The sequence below is a fragment of the Sinocyclocheilus rhinocerous genome, unplaced genomic scaffold (genome assembly GCF_001515625.1).
Source record: "Sinocyclocheilus rhinocerous isolate Xijiao unplaced genomic scaffold, SAMN03320098_v1.1 scaffold629, whole genome shotgun sequence".
Classification (NCBI taxonomy): Eukaryota; Metazoa; Chordata; class Actinopteri; order Cypriniformes; family Cyprinidae; genus Sinocyclocheilus; species Sinocyclocheilus rhinocerous.
Window position 1 is genome coordinate 389,752 of NW_015652278.1, and position 19,754 is coordinate 409,505.

Here is a 19,754-nt window from a genome sequence, read left to right on the forward strand (position 1 = left end):
TTTGAGATTATTAATTATTTATATGTTTTAAATTGACAATTTATATGCTTGATTTATCGCTTTTCATAAAAATGGTCTAAAGGCTGAAATGCTGTTGTATAAAATTTGTGTTTTTGTGAAAACCTGTATCTGAACTGTAAATCATGTAGCAGTTCTTTTTTTTTTTATGGCTCAATACTGTATGTTACCATAGACATTGTCCAACCCCACTCAAGGTGTTTTTTTTATTTGGGCTAGTTAAATTAATTTTTGGGCTACCAAAATCTGAAGAGTACCTGCCTGAAGGCCTACCAGGTATTTTGAAATTTTGCGAGCCCTGCCATTCAGGTTGCGAGCACACTCAACTAGAAGTGTTGCTTCCTCCTGGGCGCTGGCTCAAGGCGCCTCGCTGACAGATATTTGTAGAGCTGCGGGCTGGGCGACACCTAACATGTTCGCTAGATTCTATAGCCTTCGTGTAGAGCCGGTATCTTCCCGTGTACTCGCCCCTAGTGGCCAGTAGCGTGAAGGGCCTGTTCTAGTGTCGGCTTGCAACGCCACTTCCGCCCGCTGGACCGGATACGTGCGTCTATTGTTCCAGTAGAGTTCCCCAGAAATGGCTAACCCTGTGAGTTCCTCTGTCACCCCCCGGCAGTCAGACGTGGTGGAGCGTCTGACGCCAGGCCTATACTCGTATGCGTTGTGGAACCTGTGTTAGGCTGGGTGTCCATATGTAGTGGTCCCTGCGGCAATCCCATATGTGTATTCTTCCACGGTAAGGCTACCCAGGACGGCTAGCCTGTGTCTTTCCCTCGACAGAGCCCGCTCTGTCATCTCTGCTGGTGTTCTTTCCCCCGTAGAACTAGGCTGGAACCACCCCAGAGACTTCCATATGTTTTATTACCCTAATTGGCTAGTCCATATGTGTAACCACCACATTTTACTTCTTACGGGCAGGATGTGGCCTCCGCAGTGTCCCCTTCCCTTCTAGGGCACGCTTCCCAGATTATCCAAATAGTCACACTGAGTTGGTCTTGCGGAACAGTAGTGACTGACCTTCTCTGCTTAGAGCCCTGACTCTCGCTCCAACAGTTGGGGGCGGTCCAGGAGTCTCAAGCAGAGCGCTGGAAAGGCCAGCGACAGTGGCATGTTGGTAGATATCCCCAATTCGTCGGAACGTGACCGACTGAAAGGGAACGTCTAACCCTCGTTCCACCGACTGAAAGGGAACGTCTCGGTTACGTATGTAACCCTCCTTCCCTGAAGGAGGAAACGGAGACGTACGTCTCGTCGCCACAGTCGTTGTACCTCCGCTGTATGGCCGAGTCACTAGCTCGGCTCCTCAGCGGAAAAGCAAATATGCGACGCACCGGCTGCTCATTAAATACTCGCGCTGCAGCGCAGAGCAGATGTGGCAATTATCGCATGCCAATGTGCATTTGCTCGTTTTTCTTACACTCGAAGTAGACTGGTCTCCCAAAGCGATCCCCAATTCGTCGGTCAGTTCCGATGTACGTCTCCGTTCCCTCCTTCAGGGAACGAGGGTTACATACGTAACCAAGACGATTTCATTAATGTTCTTAATGACATTTTAGTATAACAACATTATTAAAGATAAAAGGTGTCTGATTCAATATTAGAATATTAGAAAGCCAAGTCCTGAGTTGGGGATGGAGGAGGGTTATTTGCTCCAGAGCAAGCGATAAAGCTGCTGAATAATACTGAATAGATCTTATATAGGAGTGCCATGATAGGCGTCGTATTCCTATAGGTAGACGTGGATCAGTTGAGAGTCAGCTGATGCAAGCTTGACTCATGTTACCTGCCAGAACTAATACTACGCAATTAGTTACTAATTGCTGGGCAATTTTTGATCAAAAGTTAGGTATGTTGAACCAAAACATTTAAACAGGGGCCATTTCTTGACAATTAAAAGTGCTACATACCCCACTGAATCATTCAGACATAATACTGACAACATTGAAACCACTAGGGAGAGAATCGTCAGAAGACTTATTTCTTTGCACAAAAGAGGACAGTGGTACAAGAGGAATACAAAATCATTGTTTTAAGTGTGAAAATCTAACAAAAATAAAACCGAAATTCTAAAATAATTGTGACTTGTGACAAGGTCCCTGAAATAATCAGACCTGCACTTTTATTTTGTGATTAGTGATTTTTTTGCTAGGAAAAGAACAGGGATATGCCAAGCAAGTGTCTTGACACTACAGTAAGAAGTGCCTGGTTCCCACAGTGAAGTTCAGTGGTAGTAAAGCTCTTTTATAGGGATGTATGAGTGCTGAAGGTGTGAGGGAGATGAGCTGTCATGAATTCACATACCATTGTGTGATTTAATACAAAACATGAAACAGAAGATGATATCTTCTCCTCATTCCCTGCATTGTTGGGCATTTTTTCAACATGACAATGAATATATACATTTTCCCAAGGCGAAAAACCTTCAGTGAACAAGAATTTCACCCAGCCTTAAGGCTCTTGAGCACCACAATAAAGATCAAGGCACTTATGGAGGTCGTCCTCAAGGGGTTAAACAGGACAGAACTTGTACACACAATGTCAAGAAGGGTCAAAGCAGTATACTTAAAGTTATGGAGGACATACTAAGTACTAGAATATTACATGTTTGCTGAATTTAATCAAGGATATACTCATTTTTGCAACCCTACATTTAAACAAAACTGGCTACTATATTTATTTTACTGATATTAATGACATATTCCCTGTTTTTATTAAGTATGTTTAAAAAATTTCAATTTTGATCATTAAGAAAATTTATGCTGATTTACTGATTTATTCTGATTTATGCACACTACACACACACAATATTAAATATAATATTTCATAAATATATTAATCACTAAAAGTTGTGATAGAGTCAGTGAGTTCATTCATCAAGGATCCATCAAACAGATTAAAACAGCTCTGAATTGTTCTTTTTGAATGATTAAACGGGTCATATGATGCCATTTAAATTTTTCCTTTCTCTTTGAAGTGATACAAGCTCTTGGTGCATAAAGAAGATCTGTAAAGTTGCAAAGACTAAAGTAAAAAGACAGTATATGTCAGTACAATCCATAATTATGTCCCCACTGGATGCAACAAATGCCTCGTTTATAATGGGTTTTAATGTTTTTGTCTCGTCGCTCCGGCCGGACAGGGCATCACAATATGGTAAGGGGCGTAACATTTCCGTCACACACTTGAAGTATTCGGCCAATCACAACGCACTGGATAGCTGGCCAATCAGAGCACACCTCGCTTTTCAGACCGATGAGCTTTGTAAAAATCGACGCGTTTCAGAAAGGCGGGGCATAGAGGAGAAACAATAATGTACAGTATGTGGAAAATAATGTGTTTTTTTAACCTTAAACCGCATAAACACATTTCATTACACCAAATACACAAAATAATGTTCTTTTTAGCAACATCATATGACCCCTTTAATTACAAGAACAGGTTCATAAGAGTCACTTGTTCGTGAATCAGATGACACTGGTCACGCAGTAGAGTGAATTCACTCTATAAATACTGGGGTGACTCTGAGGGCAGGCATGATTTGACAGTGTGAGAGAAAATCATTTTTGCACTAACAGCATTACACTCGTCAGGCATAGAGTATTCACTAAAGAGAACAGATCAGTGCTGGAGACAGCAGCTCAACTCCCACACTTTAAGCAAAACTTGGAGCTCCTTGCTGTTTTGCAGTCTCCAGAGGATGGAGGAAAAGCAGGGTTCTTATTAATGACTAACCTGAGGACTCCTCCTTAAGTTAACTTTTGTGCAACTTCGGAGATGTTGCCACTAGAAAAGTCGAACGCTGACTCACCTTGCCATCTGTGATGTACTTGCAATTGATTTTGAGGAACTTCTCTGTCAGCGCCTCTTCTTCCTCCGAGGTGGAGGAAACCACACGGGAGGGCCGCAGGGCAGAGAAGACTGGAGGGGCAGAAGCATCGGAGCGAGGTGGACCATTGGAGTCCTGAGAGACAGAGATGGGACAGATTACAGGGAGAAAAAAAGAAACACCAGCCACTCACCCACCCATCACATTGTCTTCATTACATAAAAATTACTTTGGTTATTATATGACGATTAATCTGCCAAAGCAGATTCACAGAGATAAACACAAAATCGCAGAAGCAATTCAATTCAGACAGTTCAGATTCTGCTGTAAAGAAGCTCTGAAAGACAACAGTGTCATTACTGAGCTCAAGTTAGTTCAGATCAATAACAGCGTGAAGTTAATCGATCAGCGTCAATGTTGCGAGATGTGATTCAGCAGTAAAGCAGCGCTACAGAAAACAACAGTGCCATCATCCAGTTTTATTCAGTTCAAGTTTTGTTCTCATCCAATGGTGTCATATGGGTCGTATCGATAAATTACTGAAAGTTAAATGTCTTTTACACCACAACTAAGCAATCCAAAAGGTGACAGTGGCATGGAACCCAAACACATCAGGTGACAGAAATCGAGAAAAAAAACCTTGGGAGAAACCAGGACCAGTTCTCCTTTGGCCTAAGCAAACAAACATGGCGTGTTATTGATTGAGGTACGTCACACCAGTGTTAGGTGGGAAAATGAAGAGTTAAAAAGAAAGAAAGTGACAGAAATGCTAGAAAATCATTGATATTTTCTTTTACTGTTGGGGCTAATTTATTGGGGCAAATGGGAACGCAAAAATTATATTTGTTGTAGTTTCCATTCACCACCACAGAAGTTTTCCCAACTATGAAGATGTGCTGAATGCTGGAAATGAGAAAACTTTTTTTTGACAATAGTGTTGGTTTATACCACGGTTGTACTGTGTAAAAATAACTGCAGTAACTATGGTAATTTGGTGGAAAATCACAAATAAGATCTCTAATATTTTAGTCTTTTTTCTTCTTCAAGAAATTAGATTATATTGAGAGTAAACTGTGCTCAAATTTGCAGATGTGCCACCAAAAGTCAGAAATATCAATTTGAACTTAAATATTTTTCAATAGACCAATTATAGGTTTGTAAACATTCCGGATGCGCGCGCATCATGGTTGCAGAAAACCCGGGAGAGATAGCCTTTACGGCTAGAGAATTTCAGGGATAGGGTACAAAATAGTTAGGTTTAAAAAGATTATAAATTATATTGATTAGCTCTATAAATTCTTTTATCTGAGCCACATTTTATAGCTCTCTTCATGTCAGTATTCTTACTGTATGCCAACAACATAATCTTTGTCAATTTTGTTCCTCCAAAGAATATAATGTTACTGTAATTTGATGTTTATTTATGATGTACTGTAGATATATATACACTACCATTCAAAAGTTTGAACAGTACATATAATTTGTAACAATGTATATAATTCATTATAATGTTATAAGAGATTTCAATTTCAAATACATTTTCTATTCATCAAAGAATCCTAATAAAAAATGATTTCCACAAAAATTTTAAGCATCACAACTGTTTTAGCATTGATAATAACATGACATTTTTTTGAACAGCAAATCAGTATATTAGAATGATTTCTGAAGAATCATGTGATGCTGAAGACTGGAGTAATGATGCTGAAAATTCAGCTTTGCATCACAGGAATGACTTACATTTTAAAACAGAAAACAGCAATTTTAAATTGTAATAATATTTCACAATATCACTTTACTGTATTTCTGATTAAATAAATGCAGCATTGGTGCATTGGCATAAGAGACTTTAAAAACATCTTACGGAGCCCAAACTTTTGACCAGTAGTGTATGCCAGTGAAAGGCTAAACTAAAAACTGCATTAGGTCTGAAAAAAGAGAAACCTTTTAGACTCCTCCTGGACTTGTTCTGAAACAGGAAGCAGCACAGGACACTGGGTAGTGGTGTGTGTGTTGGAGGAGGCATGAATACTCACAGACGACAGTGGGAGCAGAGAGTGGGTGCTGGGTCACCTGCAAACATGACCTCCTGCCCACAGCTGTCTGCTTCCCTCCGACACACACTTCCACTCTCACCTCCACACACACACACATCTCTCAGAGCCGACTGGAGCAAACTGACACTGATGCACCAAATGCTGGGATAGTAACTGCACAAGAGACCACTGATTCTTCATCTCTCCTGCTCTTTCTTTCTCTCTATTTGGATCTGGCAGTGGCAGTGTTTACAACAGAGAATCTGACAACACATTATAAGGCTTTTGTGTAAATCTCACTATTAAACACACTAAGACACAATTAGACACTCACCACTACTGTTTATCTCAATAATAGTGATTAAAGGCAGAGGTACATGATCAGGATACTTGAGTACAGTAGCGATATTTTAACACTATAATGGGCAACAATTTTCAAAGACATCCTTTACTCATGCTTTAACAAGTATTAAAGGGATAGTTTATAAAAAACAAACAAACAAACAAAACAAAACATTGTCATCAATGAAAGTCAGTAAGGTACAATGATGTTTTTGGACCCCATTGACAGTATGGAAAAAACAGTTCAACACTTGTCAAAATATCTTAATTTTTTTTATATCGTATTCAGCAGCAGTTATAGATTTGGAATGACATGAGGGGAAATAAATGATGAGAGAATGTTCATTTTTGGGTGAACTGTGCCTTAAAATGCACCACAATGCAGTATTACCAAAAACAAATCACATTTTTATTAATAGTTTTAGATTAATTTTCTAACCATTCTAATATACTGATTTGCTGATCAAGAAACATTATTATCATCAATGTTGAAAACAGTGCTGCTTAATATTTTTGTGGGAACTGTGATAAATATCTGTATCTTTCTCTATTGACGGCCATTCAAAAGTAATTAATGATGAATTAACACTTTTTGCAAGCAACATAATACAAATATTTTAACTATTTCATTATATTTTAGTAGAAATGTCAGAAAATGCAGTGGCCAATAGTTTAGGAAGCCTCATTAATTGGACTTTGTCCATGATCTGCCTTTGATGTAACAGCTCATAATCAAGCACAAAATCTGCATTAGAATACTATAAATAAAGACAACATTTTACACATATTCGACACATTTGCAATTAATATTTATAATCTAAACCGCTCTCACAAAATCTTCCTTGACAAGCACAGTGGCCGCAGTTCTCACCCTCTGGCCTCGACATCGCACATCTAGTGTGCCATGACAGACCGGCCCACCCTTCAGATCCCGGAATAAGCAACCAGAGAGTCAAAACAAGCCTTCATGAAACCCCGTTCACAGTTAACACTCCCTGCCTCTTCCAAACACAGTCTCTCCTCCTCTGGCAGCCTCTTTCGTTTTGCACAGTGCCGGCAGGCAGGATGCCACCAGTGTAACGTGCACGGAAACGCAAATAGGTTTGTGTATTTCCAGAGCTCTGATGCCGGCTTGCTGTTTATAGCTTGCTTCATTATCAAAGCTGTTATTAACCACCGGAATACAAAAGAACAGCCAGTGTTCCCGGGAAGACATTGATTCGGAACTTTGCAAAAGTTTAAAAGAACAAACGACGCCTTCCCTGCATGCTGTAGAGCAAAATTTAGGATTTAGGGATGGATAAACAGATCTGTATCTGTGCTAGGGATGTGCAAATCTACATATTTTACAAACTGACTAGTTGGTGGGTTACCTGACATACTAATAGACCAGTAGGTTTAAGAAAGCCCTGTATAATTAGGCTGGATAGGGTCATGTCCTCCAGACAGCAGTCACACGCATTTCTTAAAGACCTTGTGAAATCAAAACAAGTGTTTTGTGGAATTTAGTCCATGTGTGTTAGCAATGAGGCCTTCTACATTCTAGTGTATTCTAAATATTCTACTAAAAGTTAAAGGTGGGGTAAGCGATTTCTGGAAGCCAATGTTGACATTTGAAATCACCAAAACAAACACGCCCCTCCCCCAAAAGGCTATGGTCTACACTGGATGTGGCGCGGCATGACACGACAAATCCCGACAGAAAACTGCTGATGCGTTCTATTCATGACGTATTGGCACAAATTTCAAATGATTTTCAATGGTCGCTTTGTCGCGTCCAGTGTACTAGACTTTAGCTGTTGCAGTGCAGACACGGTGTTACTCACCTATCGAGAAGAAACAAAGCAACCTCTGCGTCCGATCGCAGGCCTTCCGCTCCTTGAGTTCTCTCCAGCGCTGGAAAGCTGATCCGATATTTACACGGGTCCTACTTCTTGCTTTAAGCCTTTTGTTCCGCAGACGTTGGCTAGATGCCCCTAGCCAATACTGCTGATTGGCTACAAGTTTGTTTTGCTAGTCGGCCCGAATCAGTTTTCTAAAGCGTTTTTGAAAAATCGCTTACCCCACCTTTAACAAAATTCATTTTTAGCACAAATTTCTGTAAAGTTGCTTTGGAATAATGTGCAATGTGCCATGACAAGTCATTTTTACAAATAAAAAAAATAATATAAAAAAAGAAAGACAATCCATTTTTACAAAAAATAAGTAATTTTTATGAACAAAAACAAGAACTGTTATATTAAAATAATTTATCTTTACAAATATAACTGATATAAAAATAAAATATGACAACTCAAAAATGCTATGTAAATAAAAATGAATAATTTTTACTAACAAAAAAGATTATATATATAAAAAAAAAAAACTGACAAATCAAAATCAAATGCCATCTTAAAATAAGTCAATTTACAAATGAAAATGATACACAAATAAAAATAAATAAATGTAATTTTTACAAACAAACACGTTGTATAATAAAAAAATTATAAAAATATATTTTTACAAAAACTTATACAAATAAAAAATGGCGAGTCATTTTTTCAAACAAAAAAATGTTATATAAAAAAGACAAGTAGGATTTTTACAAACACAAAAAGATTTATATAAATAAAAAAATAACAAAAACCAACAATATTATATTAAAATAAAAACTGACAAGCCATTTTTTCAGACAAAAAAAGTTATCTAAATATTTTTTTTTTTACAAAAAATACCCCAAATTAAAAAAAAATGAAAAGTTGTTTTTAAAAAAAAAAAAAAAAAAGTCAGTTTTTCATTAAAATGGTGCTGGGATCAATTCTGCAGTGTGACTTAAAATGTTTCTCAATTTGTCCGTTATTAAAATAAAGGACATTTATTGCACTTATTTGTCCCAGTAAAAGCCAATAATGACATTCGGTCTTAACAGACTGACCCTTGCACAGGTGGTCAATTCATAAACAACATTACCGCACCAGATCACAGCAATGGACACAAGGTCACAAGGACTGACAGAGCACAGGCCAGCACACAACGATAAAGTCTGCTGCACAAAAACAACAGCTTCTGAAGTCTTTGGGTCAAGAAGAACATGCATTCAGTGCTTCTCCAAGAACATCTCATGATTTTTACCAAACCACATCAAAGACACTGTGGGAGAGACAGACCAACAGAATGTGTCCTCTGGCTGGGTGACGTTTCTATCCGACATGGAGGAGGAGAAAAAGAGTAAAAGCTTATCTTAATGTCCTCTAGGTCACCTGGAGTTTACCTACGCTGCGCTGGTTTTACATAGCATCAGTGAAAACCAGCCTGGAGGAGACCAATGGCTGGATTTAGAACCTACGCCTGGAAAATGGCCACTAACCCTGACTGCAGGGCTGCACATGTGGGTGGTTGACATCCATGTGATCATTAGATAACCGCTGGACTGGTCTAAACTCCACACACACCCTTACAGTACTGTTCAAATTCACACAGATCATGTTAAAGACTCATGTGCTATTAGCCTGAAGCAGTAGATGGGCACTCAAAATCTCAACGGCTATGCTGTCGTTATAATGAGCGTGAGTAACACAGCAGAAGGACACGGTCAGCTGACTCTAATATTAACCAAGATCAACAACAGCACTTATATGCAGCTGTTTGCTCTGAAATATTACGACAACAACCTGCAGCTCCATCTGGTGACTAGAAACGGGTTCTGCAGGGGAAAAGCCAAAAACTACCTGACAGATGTCACTGAAATAGGTGTCTAGATTCTACTTGGAGCCATTCACATCCTTAGGTTCAGAAATTATTTGTTTCTACGGCAACGCTCAAGATTCCAGAATGGATCCATACTGTATATGGTTTTGTTGTTATTGAAAGCAAAATACTTAATGACTGCATCAATTTATCTCTGTGCTCTTGCAAAATCTTTAAAATCAAAAGAAATTGGAACTGCATATAGTGAAATGGCATACAGTAGAGGTGCATAACTTATCAAAAAATTTGAGGTCAGTAAGGTTTTTTCATATTTTTGAAAGATGTTTCTTATGCTCACCAAGGCTGCATTTATTTGATCAACAAAGCAGTAATATTGTGAAATATTTTTACAATTTAAAAGAACTATTTTCTATTTGAATATATTTTAAAATTGAATTTATTCCTGTGATGCAATACTGAATTTTCAGCATCGTTCATTCTAATATGCTGATTTGCAGCTCAAGAAACATTTATAATTATAATTACAATTATAATTATCAAGGTTGAAAACATTTGTGCTGCTTAATGTTTTTGTGGAAAGAATTTTAGAGGATTCTTCTATCAATAACTAGAAATAGAATTTTTTTTTTTGACATTATAAATGCCTTTACTGTCACTTTTAATTAATTGAATGCATCCTTGATGAAAAAAAAGAAAAATTATTGACCCAAAACTTTTGAATGGTATACATGATGTCACAAAGATCAATTTTCAGAGTTTCTAATGAGCCTGAAACTCACCATGAAAACATTCACAGTCCTAACTTAACATCACCACATAACCTCTGCTGATCTGAAGAGTTTCATGCTGTCATTGACTGAAGCAAAGCACCACAAGAGTTTCTGGGCATGAAATCAGACCAGTAACACTGGGACAAAGTCACCTTTCCTAGAGTCAGCCAACACCAGCAGCCACTGGTAATTAACACTGGCCATCTCTCTAACACACACACACACACACACACACACCGGCCTTCCTACTCTTCTTTTCTCTACCAGTCTCTCACTCCCTCTCGTCTTCTCGTGACACAGACTAAATTTAGCATACAGCAGGAAGGGAGGGTGCGATCAGGATGATACGAGGCAAAAACTCCTCAGGAGACTCAATTCAAAGTCACCAGATTTCATAAACAGTCAATGCTGCTTGTATAGTCAGACTTTTAAATATCAGCACAAAGTCTGATCCACTTTTCCAGCTTATTCTGACCAAGATCCGCCCACTTAGACAGGAAAATACTTTTTGACTTATTTGTAATTTTTAATGAATAATTGATTTAACAATTAGCTTTTTTTTCTCTCTAACCAAACAAACATATTTATCACAGTATCTAATTTCATTCATACATTAACAGATAAAAGAAATAATACATAAATAAAACTAAACAAACACACAAATGTTTACTATAGTACTATAGTATTTTATAGTACTTACATATTCCTCAACATATTCTTCTACCATGGTAGTACCTTGTACTTTTTGGCTAATATAACTTACAGCAGCATCTACTTCTGAAAGCAAATAAACTGCACCCTGTGGTCAGTGTTCACTATTGCTCTTCATTACACACAAACATGCCAGGGCATCCGCTTGAATAATTAATACAAGCCCTGTCTGTAGCACCGCAATAACGGCTCCGTAATTAAATGATCGTTACAGCCTGAGAAAAGAGCTGTTTGCTTTACTGAAGTGCTTTCTTTACACTACTGAATCAAAGTGCTGGCTGACGCTCACCCTGCCATGTCTCTGGAGGACTCTGTAGTGTGCAGGGAAAAGGCTCTCTGGCTGAGGGGGTCAATGAGCGCCGCTGTCTGTTCTGAGGGCTGCCTTGCTGTGCGCTGCCTACATAGACAGCAGCCCTTTAAGGGTCAGTGCATACACTCTAGAAATAGATGAACACAAGACCTGTTTCCTGTCATAGTATTATTTAAGCAGCACACAAACACACTAACATTTCGAAGTCTTGTTTAGCTGTTTGCGGACATTACTGGGCGTTTTACATGTTTACCTTGGAGTTTTGGACCTTGGAGTGTTTCATTGTTTTTGTGATTGTTTGCTGTCTGCCCTGACCATTGCTTGTTTTTGGATTACTTTTTGTCATGCCTCGGATACTGTTGTTTGCTGGTGTTGGACCCTGCCTGTTTTTGACCACGATCTGTTTTAATAAAAGCTTGCACTTGGATCTCAATTGTCATGTCCAGTCCGTCACACAATCGTTATAAGCAAGTTAATTAACAGTATGTTTACAGTTAGCTACCTGATTAATAATTAATTAACTATTTAGTTTAATTGCACAGACATTTGAAAGTAATATATCACCACCTTGAGTACTGAGGCAACACAAGATCATATATTGAGGGTGCTTTCACACTAGCACTTTTGGTGCGCACCTGAGTTCGATTGACGTCAAGAGTTCGGTTCGTTTGGATGATGTGAACACGGTCTTCCGAACTCGGGTGCGCACCCGCGAACTGTACCCGAGTCCGCTTAAAAAGGGTGGTCTGGGGTACGGTTCAAGTGAACTCCGGTACGGTTTGCTGCTGATGTGAATGCAATCGTACCAAATCACAGAAGTGAACCGCTATTAATGATGTATTATTTGATAAAAATGTGTGTTTGTGTTTCACTCACTTTCCTGACGAGCTGCAAGCAGAGAGCTGTATATCTCATTTCTGTTCGCCTTCAGAGTTCTTTAGAGCATTTGCAGTACATTCGTAAGGCAGACGTAACTGCTGTTATGTACTGAAGCTTTGGAAAAAAAAACTATGGTTCAAAAGCATAAATATAAAATTGAAGAGAGCAATGCTACGCATTTTGCCGTCTTCTCCTGCGCCATCGTTACTAAGCAACGGGGTAAACAGCTGCTGGCTTGATGACGCAAACGAACCGCGGTTCGGACACAAATAATATAATGTGAACACAGTCCAGCGGGGGCAGGGGGAGGGGGGAGCAATCGAACTTGGGTTCGGACCAAGCAATTGAACCAAGTGTGAAAGCACCCCAAGTAGCTATGATATTAGTGATTTAAAAAAAAAATTACTATTATTTTTTTTTTAGTTTTGATATATATCTGTCATTATTCTATATTTAATTGTACAAAATTTATCTGTATTATTTTTACGCTAAAATTGTTTTTGCCATCATCTTATGCTCACTTAAAGTAACTCTATTTGTAATATAATTACATCTCAAAATGAATATACATTTTATTGGATGCACTGTATTATATTTTGCATACTATATTATTTTACATCCCAGTAAAGCACCTGTCTCAGACTGCTAAACAGATCACAGCTTCCTTTTCCCAGATCAATGGTCTAAATAGATTTCTGTCATGACAACTCTCGGAGGGATTGGCATGGTAATGTACATGACAATGTTAATGTATTTGGTCTTAAATAAATATATCGGAATAAATCTGCTACACTGCTGTTGCTGCTGCGGCAGAGCAAGGCCCAATCCCATTTCTACCCCTCTAGCCCTTCCCCTTTCCCCTACCCCTCCATTTCGCGCGTTCACGTGAAGGGGTAAGGGTGTCTCAATTCTCTTTTGGTTGGAGGGGTAGGGGTAAGGGGAAAGGCCAGATAGCCCTTCAAATGAAGATTTTTCGGGACCACACTTCAAACGAAGGGGTATGAATGATCTCAGCATAAACCGGCTACAGCGGCAACATGGCTGCCCGAGCGAACAAAAAGACACATAAATGTAAGCATTATTGGCATTAATAAAGATTTTAATGAAAAGTAATCATTTGTTTTATATTACATTCAACTGTGTGTTCATATTTACGGTCATATTAAGAAATGGGTGCAAAATATCGCTTAAATTTACTAACGTCATGTCATTACAGACTGCACGATAGTACCACAACATATTTTCATATCTGATCTGGGCGATAACCACCATAGACATATAATTAGAAATCGCTAAACTTTTTTCTCAGATACTGCCAATTCAAGACAAGTTGCGTGTATGCGTGTCTGTGCGTCTCTCTTTACAGTGAGTGAGTTTACTTCAAAAACAGCGATTATATCCTCTTGTTGCTGGAAAATATATTGTAGCGAGTATTTAAACTGTTATTAATAAAAGTCGTGGGGCAGTGTTGACAAGTTTCTTTGCTCCTGGATGTGTGAGCTGCGCGATCTCCGATGTGTGTGTGTGTGTGTGTGTGTCAGTAAGCAGCGCATTAACAAAGAACGGTAATTAAAGGCTCTAATGCACACCAGCACAACAGTATAGGTGTGTTTATTGTAGGAGCTAGACGACGTATGATGATGTGTGACGGTATAGTAGTGGTGTCCCAATTCTTAGGGGAATATTTTCACCCCTACCCCTTGACACTCTGTCCATCTAGAGTTTCATGCCAGAACTCTGTATATGTGTGAAAGAAACCAAAGGGAAAGGAGCGTCTAAGGCTCAGTGCACAAGTGGGCAGGTTTGCAAAGGGTACCGTCGCAGCAGTCACTATGGAGACCAAGAGGCAGTGAGGTACAGCGGCCTCTTCTTTATAAGATGTTGAAGGTAAAGCCTTTTACTACAAAACAGAAATTCAACAGCAAACCTACTGACAGCATGTAACACGAGCACAGTTACTCCACAGGAAAGAGAAGAGATGCTATACCACTAAGGCTGGGAAGTAATAGAATATTCAAATTTTTTCCCTAACAATATAAAATAAGCAATTGACCTATCGGTAAGCCCCGTCCCCCTTAGTTACTGTTGCTAACTCGGACAAACAAACGGAGTTGCTCACTGTCTCACAATGACAGCTGTCAGAGTGAAAACCTTGTCCCAAGATGTTTTTGAAAATTTTGGAAACACGGACCACCATTCAAGTGGGACTTAAATATGCTATGGAGGGATATATAAAAGATTTTAAAATAAATATGGTGGGTAACAAAATTAATTTGGAAGCAAGGGTTTACAGATCACAATGCAAGCAGGAGACACCTCATGTTACGGTCGTCACGATCGCAGATGACAACATCCAGGATCAACAATATTCATGTACCGCAGGGTACGATTAAATTAATTTACATTTAACCAGTTTAATATGGAGAGGCACTGAAATGTAGATCTTCGTTTATATGTTTTTGACCTACACTGTACATGACATGAGAACAGTTATATATTTAGGTTGGTACGTTATATGGACTCGCTAAATTTAACAATAGCTAGTTTTAGCCAGAGATAGCTTGCAGCACAAAATGACATTAACGTTCTGCTTGAGCAGATGAAAATAGTAATTTAATGAGAGTATGACAACCAGAAAATGAACGTTTTCATCTTCATTGGGATTGGGGTTGAATGCTTAGGGACTTATTTGGGTTTAGGAAATGGAGTAAAATAAATTCCATTGCCCATCCTCTCAGGATACATGGAATCAGTGTTACAAGTACTCCAGGCACGTCGTTTTGCCATCAAACGAATGAAAGCTTTGGATCTTCCAATGTTTCTCTATGGCGCTGAAACCTAAAGATGTCCGAGTTCCGGTCCCCGTGCAACTGATACTCAACTGCTATTGGCTCATCTGCGTTCGAGGGGAGGGGCTTACTGATAGGTAAATTGTAATGTTGCACTTTGACCATTAAGTTCTTATTGTCATTAGACATTAAACTAGTGACAAGAGTGAGTCATTATACGTTTTTTATTTATATTTTAAAAATATATTTTAATTTTTAAATAGATATTTTTTTAAATATATATATTTTACATGTAAAATATAATAAATTAACTATATTTAATTAATAATAAACATATATTTATTAATATAAGTACATATATATTTATATTTTTCTAATGAGTGTCATTATACTTTTAAAATATTTATTTAATTATATATGCATTATATGTGTGTGTGTAATTGCTTTTAAAAAAATATATGCATATAATATATAAAATAATGTAATTTTTACATCATAATCATATCATTGTAAATATGTATATCTCTGTTAATTAACATTTTGTTTTGTGTCAAGATTTTTATGGTATTTTAGCTGTCTTGCATTAAACATTTTGAATATTTTTTAGTCATTTTAATTGATGGTTGCTTTGACTGGAGGGGGAAAATACCCTTTAAGACATTTTAGAGCAAATTCTTAAATATTGATTACATTTGATAAATTCTCTATCGCCCAGTCCTATTCACCACACCAGAAATGGCTCATTTCTTAGGGATTTAGATGAAGTGCTTCTAAGAATGAGGGCAAGTCAACACAGCTCATGGCAGGTATTTGATTACAGAGGGTGTGTAAATATCATGTTTGACAGTGAAAAACCACAGTCTTGAGCCAGGTGATCTCATGTTCAAAAGCAAATTTACAGAGGTACATCCATTTGTGTTGTATAAATATTTTATGTACCCATCTGTCCTTCTTTTGTAACTATTAGATCAACAGTGATATATTTGCAGTATTTCAAGTTAATTGTGTAATTTGCCATGTATTTACCAAACTGAATTGCAAACGCAATGACTGTTTTCAAATAGTTTTCCTGAACACTTACTTCTAGTTGTCTCTGCAGATTAAACTGGGATACTTATGGGTATTTTAACAAAATCTTACACACTTAAGCTTTAAAGCGAAACGTGTTGACCTTAAGTTAATTTTTTAAACAATTACAGCTCCTATTCATCCTGACAGACAAACACACGGATACCTCAACAACATAATGGAGAGCTTTTCTGCAACACTGGCATTCTTCCTATCAGCTGATGGAAAACAATGCACAAAGTTTCCTGACTAACAATGAACAGCAGCATCTCAAGCTGTCGGCTCATGATTTCACTGTTCACCATTAATTCTCTTTCACATGATTCCTGTAAACCAGAAAGGATAAGACACATAGGCTTATGGAAAATACCCAGAGATCCTTCAGTGTGAACTTATGGCATGCTGTATGATTGTGTGAGAGTCCCTCCAGAGCACAGGTTAAATGATGAGGCTGTGCGGTGTGAAGTGGGAAATGTCACATACCCTGCTCACTTTCTCCAGGTCAGCTTCTGAGGAGGTGGGAGAGAGCGGGCTGCTGGGACTGAAGGAGGGAGAGCTGCCCACACTGGACACGTAGTCCGGATCAGGCACATATAGGACCTGCAAACACAACCGCAGCGTAACGCTTCACAAACACCAGCAAGTTACTGCATGCATGGACGCACACTCACTACTCACACACATGCACTGATCTAGTTATGTAAATGAGGACAAACTGTACCTGTACTGTTTATATATAAAGCCACAATTTTCATACAATTACTACAACTAACCCTGACCTGCTAAAATAAAACCGGCTAAAAATTTGCCTTTTTATACCTTAATTTTTTAAATGCATTACTTCATAATTTTTACCTTTGAGGAAGTCTTAAAAAAAAGTTTTGCCAGAATAATTTAAGTTGTCCCCAAATGTAAAAGCCAAAAAAGTCAAATACACACACAGACAAAAGTTTATCAAAATTATTATCCATTGTACATGTTAAGGTGTTTAACCAAGACTTCTATTATTTTTTATTAGGGCTGTCAATTGATGATTGATAAATAAAAAATAAGGTCATAATGTCAATGAACAAAAAAAATAATAATTGACTCGACATTTTAAATAAATAAATAATCTGTAAAAAAAATTCCATTCTAAATTTTTTTTTTTATTTGAAGCTGAAAAATAACAAATCTGTTCTGAATCTGTCTTTAATATTAAATCAATCCATTATTGGATAATTAATAGCATATTGAAAAAATAAAAATAAAAACAATTTCCAAAAAAATATTTTAAAAATATGTAATTGAATTTAAAAATGAGCGTATACAGGTGCATCTCAATAAATTAGAATGTCGTGGAAAAGTTCATTTATTTCAGTCTTTTTCAAATAAATGTTATAGTTTTTAAAATTTAAAGCTGCAATAGAACAAATCTGTCCTGATTCTGTCATATTAAATCAACAAATTAATTGAAATTAATTGGATATTTTAAAATATAAAAAATGAAAACAGTTTAAAATGTTTAATTTAAAATATATTTAACATATAAAAGATTTCTAAAAATGAGTATTTTATTATTAGTATTTTATTTTATTATATATATTTTTACTATTATTATTTATTCTTTTTATTTATTTGGTCAAATCATTGTCAGCAATTAGGGGTTTTGTCAGATTTAACTAACTTCTCATGGTAATTTTGTCACACTCTCCTGTACACAAATACTCACATACACACTTTTTTTTTATTAAATGTTTTAAATTCTTCCACCCCAAACTGTTAAAGTACAGGGAAGAAATCAGTGATTAAACTTCTCAAAGTTCACTGCATGAAACATGATCTCTCCCGGTGCTCCTCAGATCTCTGAACACAGAACAGGCTCCACTCGTGGTAGTTTGCAGGGCAGTGGAGTCAGTGTGGAGGGGCTGTTCAGCGGGCCGAAGCGCTGGGAGGATTACGCTAATGGAAGAAGCCACTGAGTTTGGTCACGTGATCCACGCTGAGAGCCCTCCAGCTGTACTGTGACAGGACGGTCGACCATCTCCAGCGCCTGACTCTATCTATTACCCTCTCATTACTGCGGTCGCTGACACGTGAATATCAACGATCCAGACTTCAGCTTTGCTTAACATGAATTTGTGAGGAGATGATGAAGCAATACTGAAGCTGTTTAGCAAGAGATCTTTCATAACTGCTCATGCACTGGCTAGAAAAGAGAAGTCATTAATCACTCCATCTACCTGAGAGATAATATCTGGTTAAATGTCATATTGGCCAATAATTGATATGCTGTTACAGTATATTAAACAGTGAGAGATTGATTCTTTGTCTAACACTTGGCTGAGATCTAATGGTGAGGGAGTGAAGCGTTGAAATGAAAGTCTGCAAAGAAAACCTGCCATGAATTCAGTAGTGTGTGTGATTTTTGTTAGTGTGACTATTGGAAACAACAACAGTAGCTTAAAAATGATCTAAAATACCTAAAACTAAACTAAACTAAAAAACAAGAAATAGGATATTCAATGGGAAATACACACCTGACCAGGGACCACATTTCTGGAGAAGAGTTTGTTGAGCTGAACAAGTTCGTTGGGAGTTGTGTCAAACTTCAGCGCGATACTGTTCAGAGTGTCCCGCGAATCCACCTGCACAACAAAAGAACAAAAAACATGAAAAAAAAAAAAAAAAAACGAGGAGAAAGGAGAAGAGGAAGGCTACGTTTACATGACAACAGTGTAGTCAAAAACGGAAAAGTTTTACCCTTGTGTTTTAAAAAAGTTTCACGTATACACGACAACGTTTTCAAAACGATTCGCGTTTACACATATCCACGAAAATTGCCAAAAACGCTGTATTACATATGCCAGGCCAGTAGTTGGCGCTGTCACCTTGTTAGTAAACAGTACCTGTAGGGAAGTGACGATTTTATGATGTATATGATGCGTCTCCGCTGTTGGTTTTAATATTGGTGAAGTAAATCCACACTTTGCTGAAGAAGCGTTAGCAAACTCTTGAGCAGCAACAACAGTACTATATACTCTGCCATTGTTGTGTATGACATTGTTGCGAAGACATTTCTTTAGGTTCCTCTCGGTCTACACAAGGTGTATGTTGTGCACTACCACTCAAAAGTTTGGGGTCGGTAAAATTTTGAATGCTTTTGAAAGAAGTCTCTAATGCTCATCAAGGTTGCATTTGTTTGATCAAAAACACAATAAATTCAGTAAAAATACACTAAAAACAGTAATATAGCAATAAAGCTATACAGTAAAATAACAAATTTCTATTTACATATATTTTAAAATGTAATTTATTCCTGTGATGCAAAGCTGAATT

At 37.6% G+C, this 19,754-nt stretch overlaps 1 protein-coding gene across 7 annotated transcripts in view; it reads right to left on the reverse strand.

Annotated features, from left to right (window-relative positions):
• Nucleotides 1–19,754, reverse strand: part of LOC107714343 (oxidation resistance protein 1-like) — a 173,381-nt gene that overhangs the window by 34,311 nt on the left and 119,316 nt on the right. For all 7 annotated transcript variants that reach the window (XM_016520162.1, XM_016520166.1, XM_016520165.1 and 4 more), the window contains 3 exons: nucleotides 18,956–19,063; nucleotides 16,920–17,036; nucleotides 3,827–3,979 (listed from right to left, as the gene is read on the reverse strand). In XM_016520162.1, coding sequence (XP_016375648.1) covers nucleotides 3,827–3,979; nucleotides 16,920–17,036; nucleotides 18,956–19,063 — 378 coding nt within the window. The remainder of the gene's footprint in view (nucleotides 1–3,826; nucleotides 3,980–16,919; nucleotides 17,037–18,955; nucleotides 19,064–19,754) is intronic.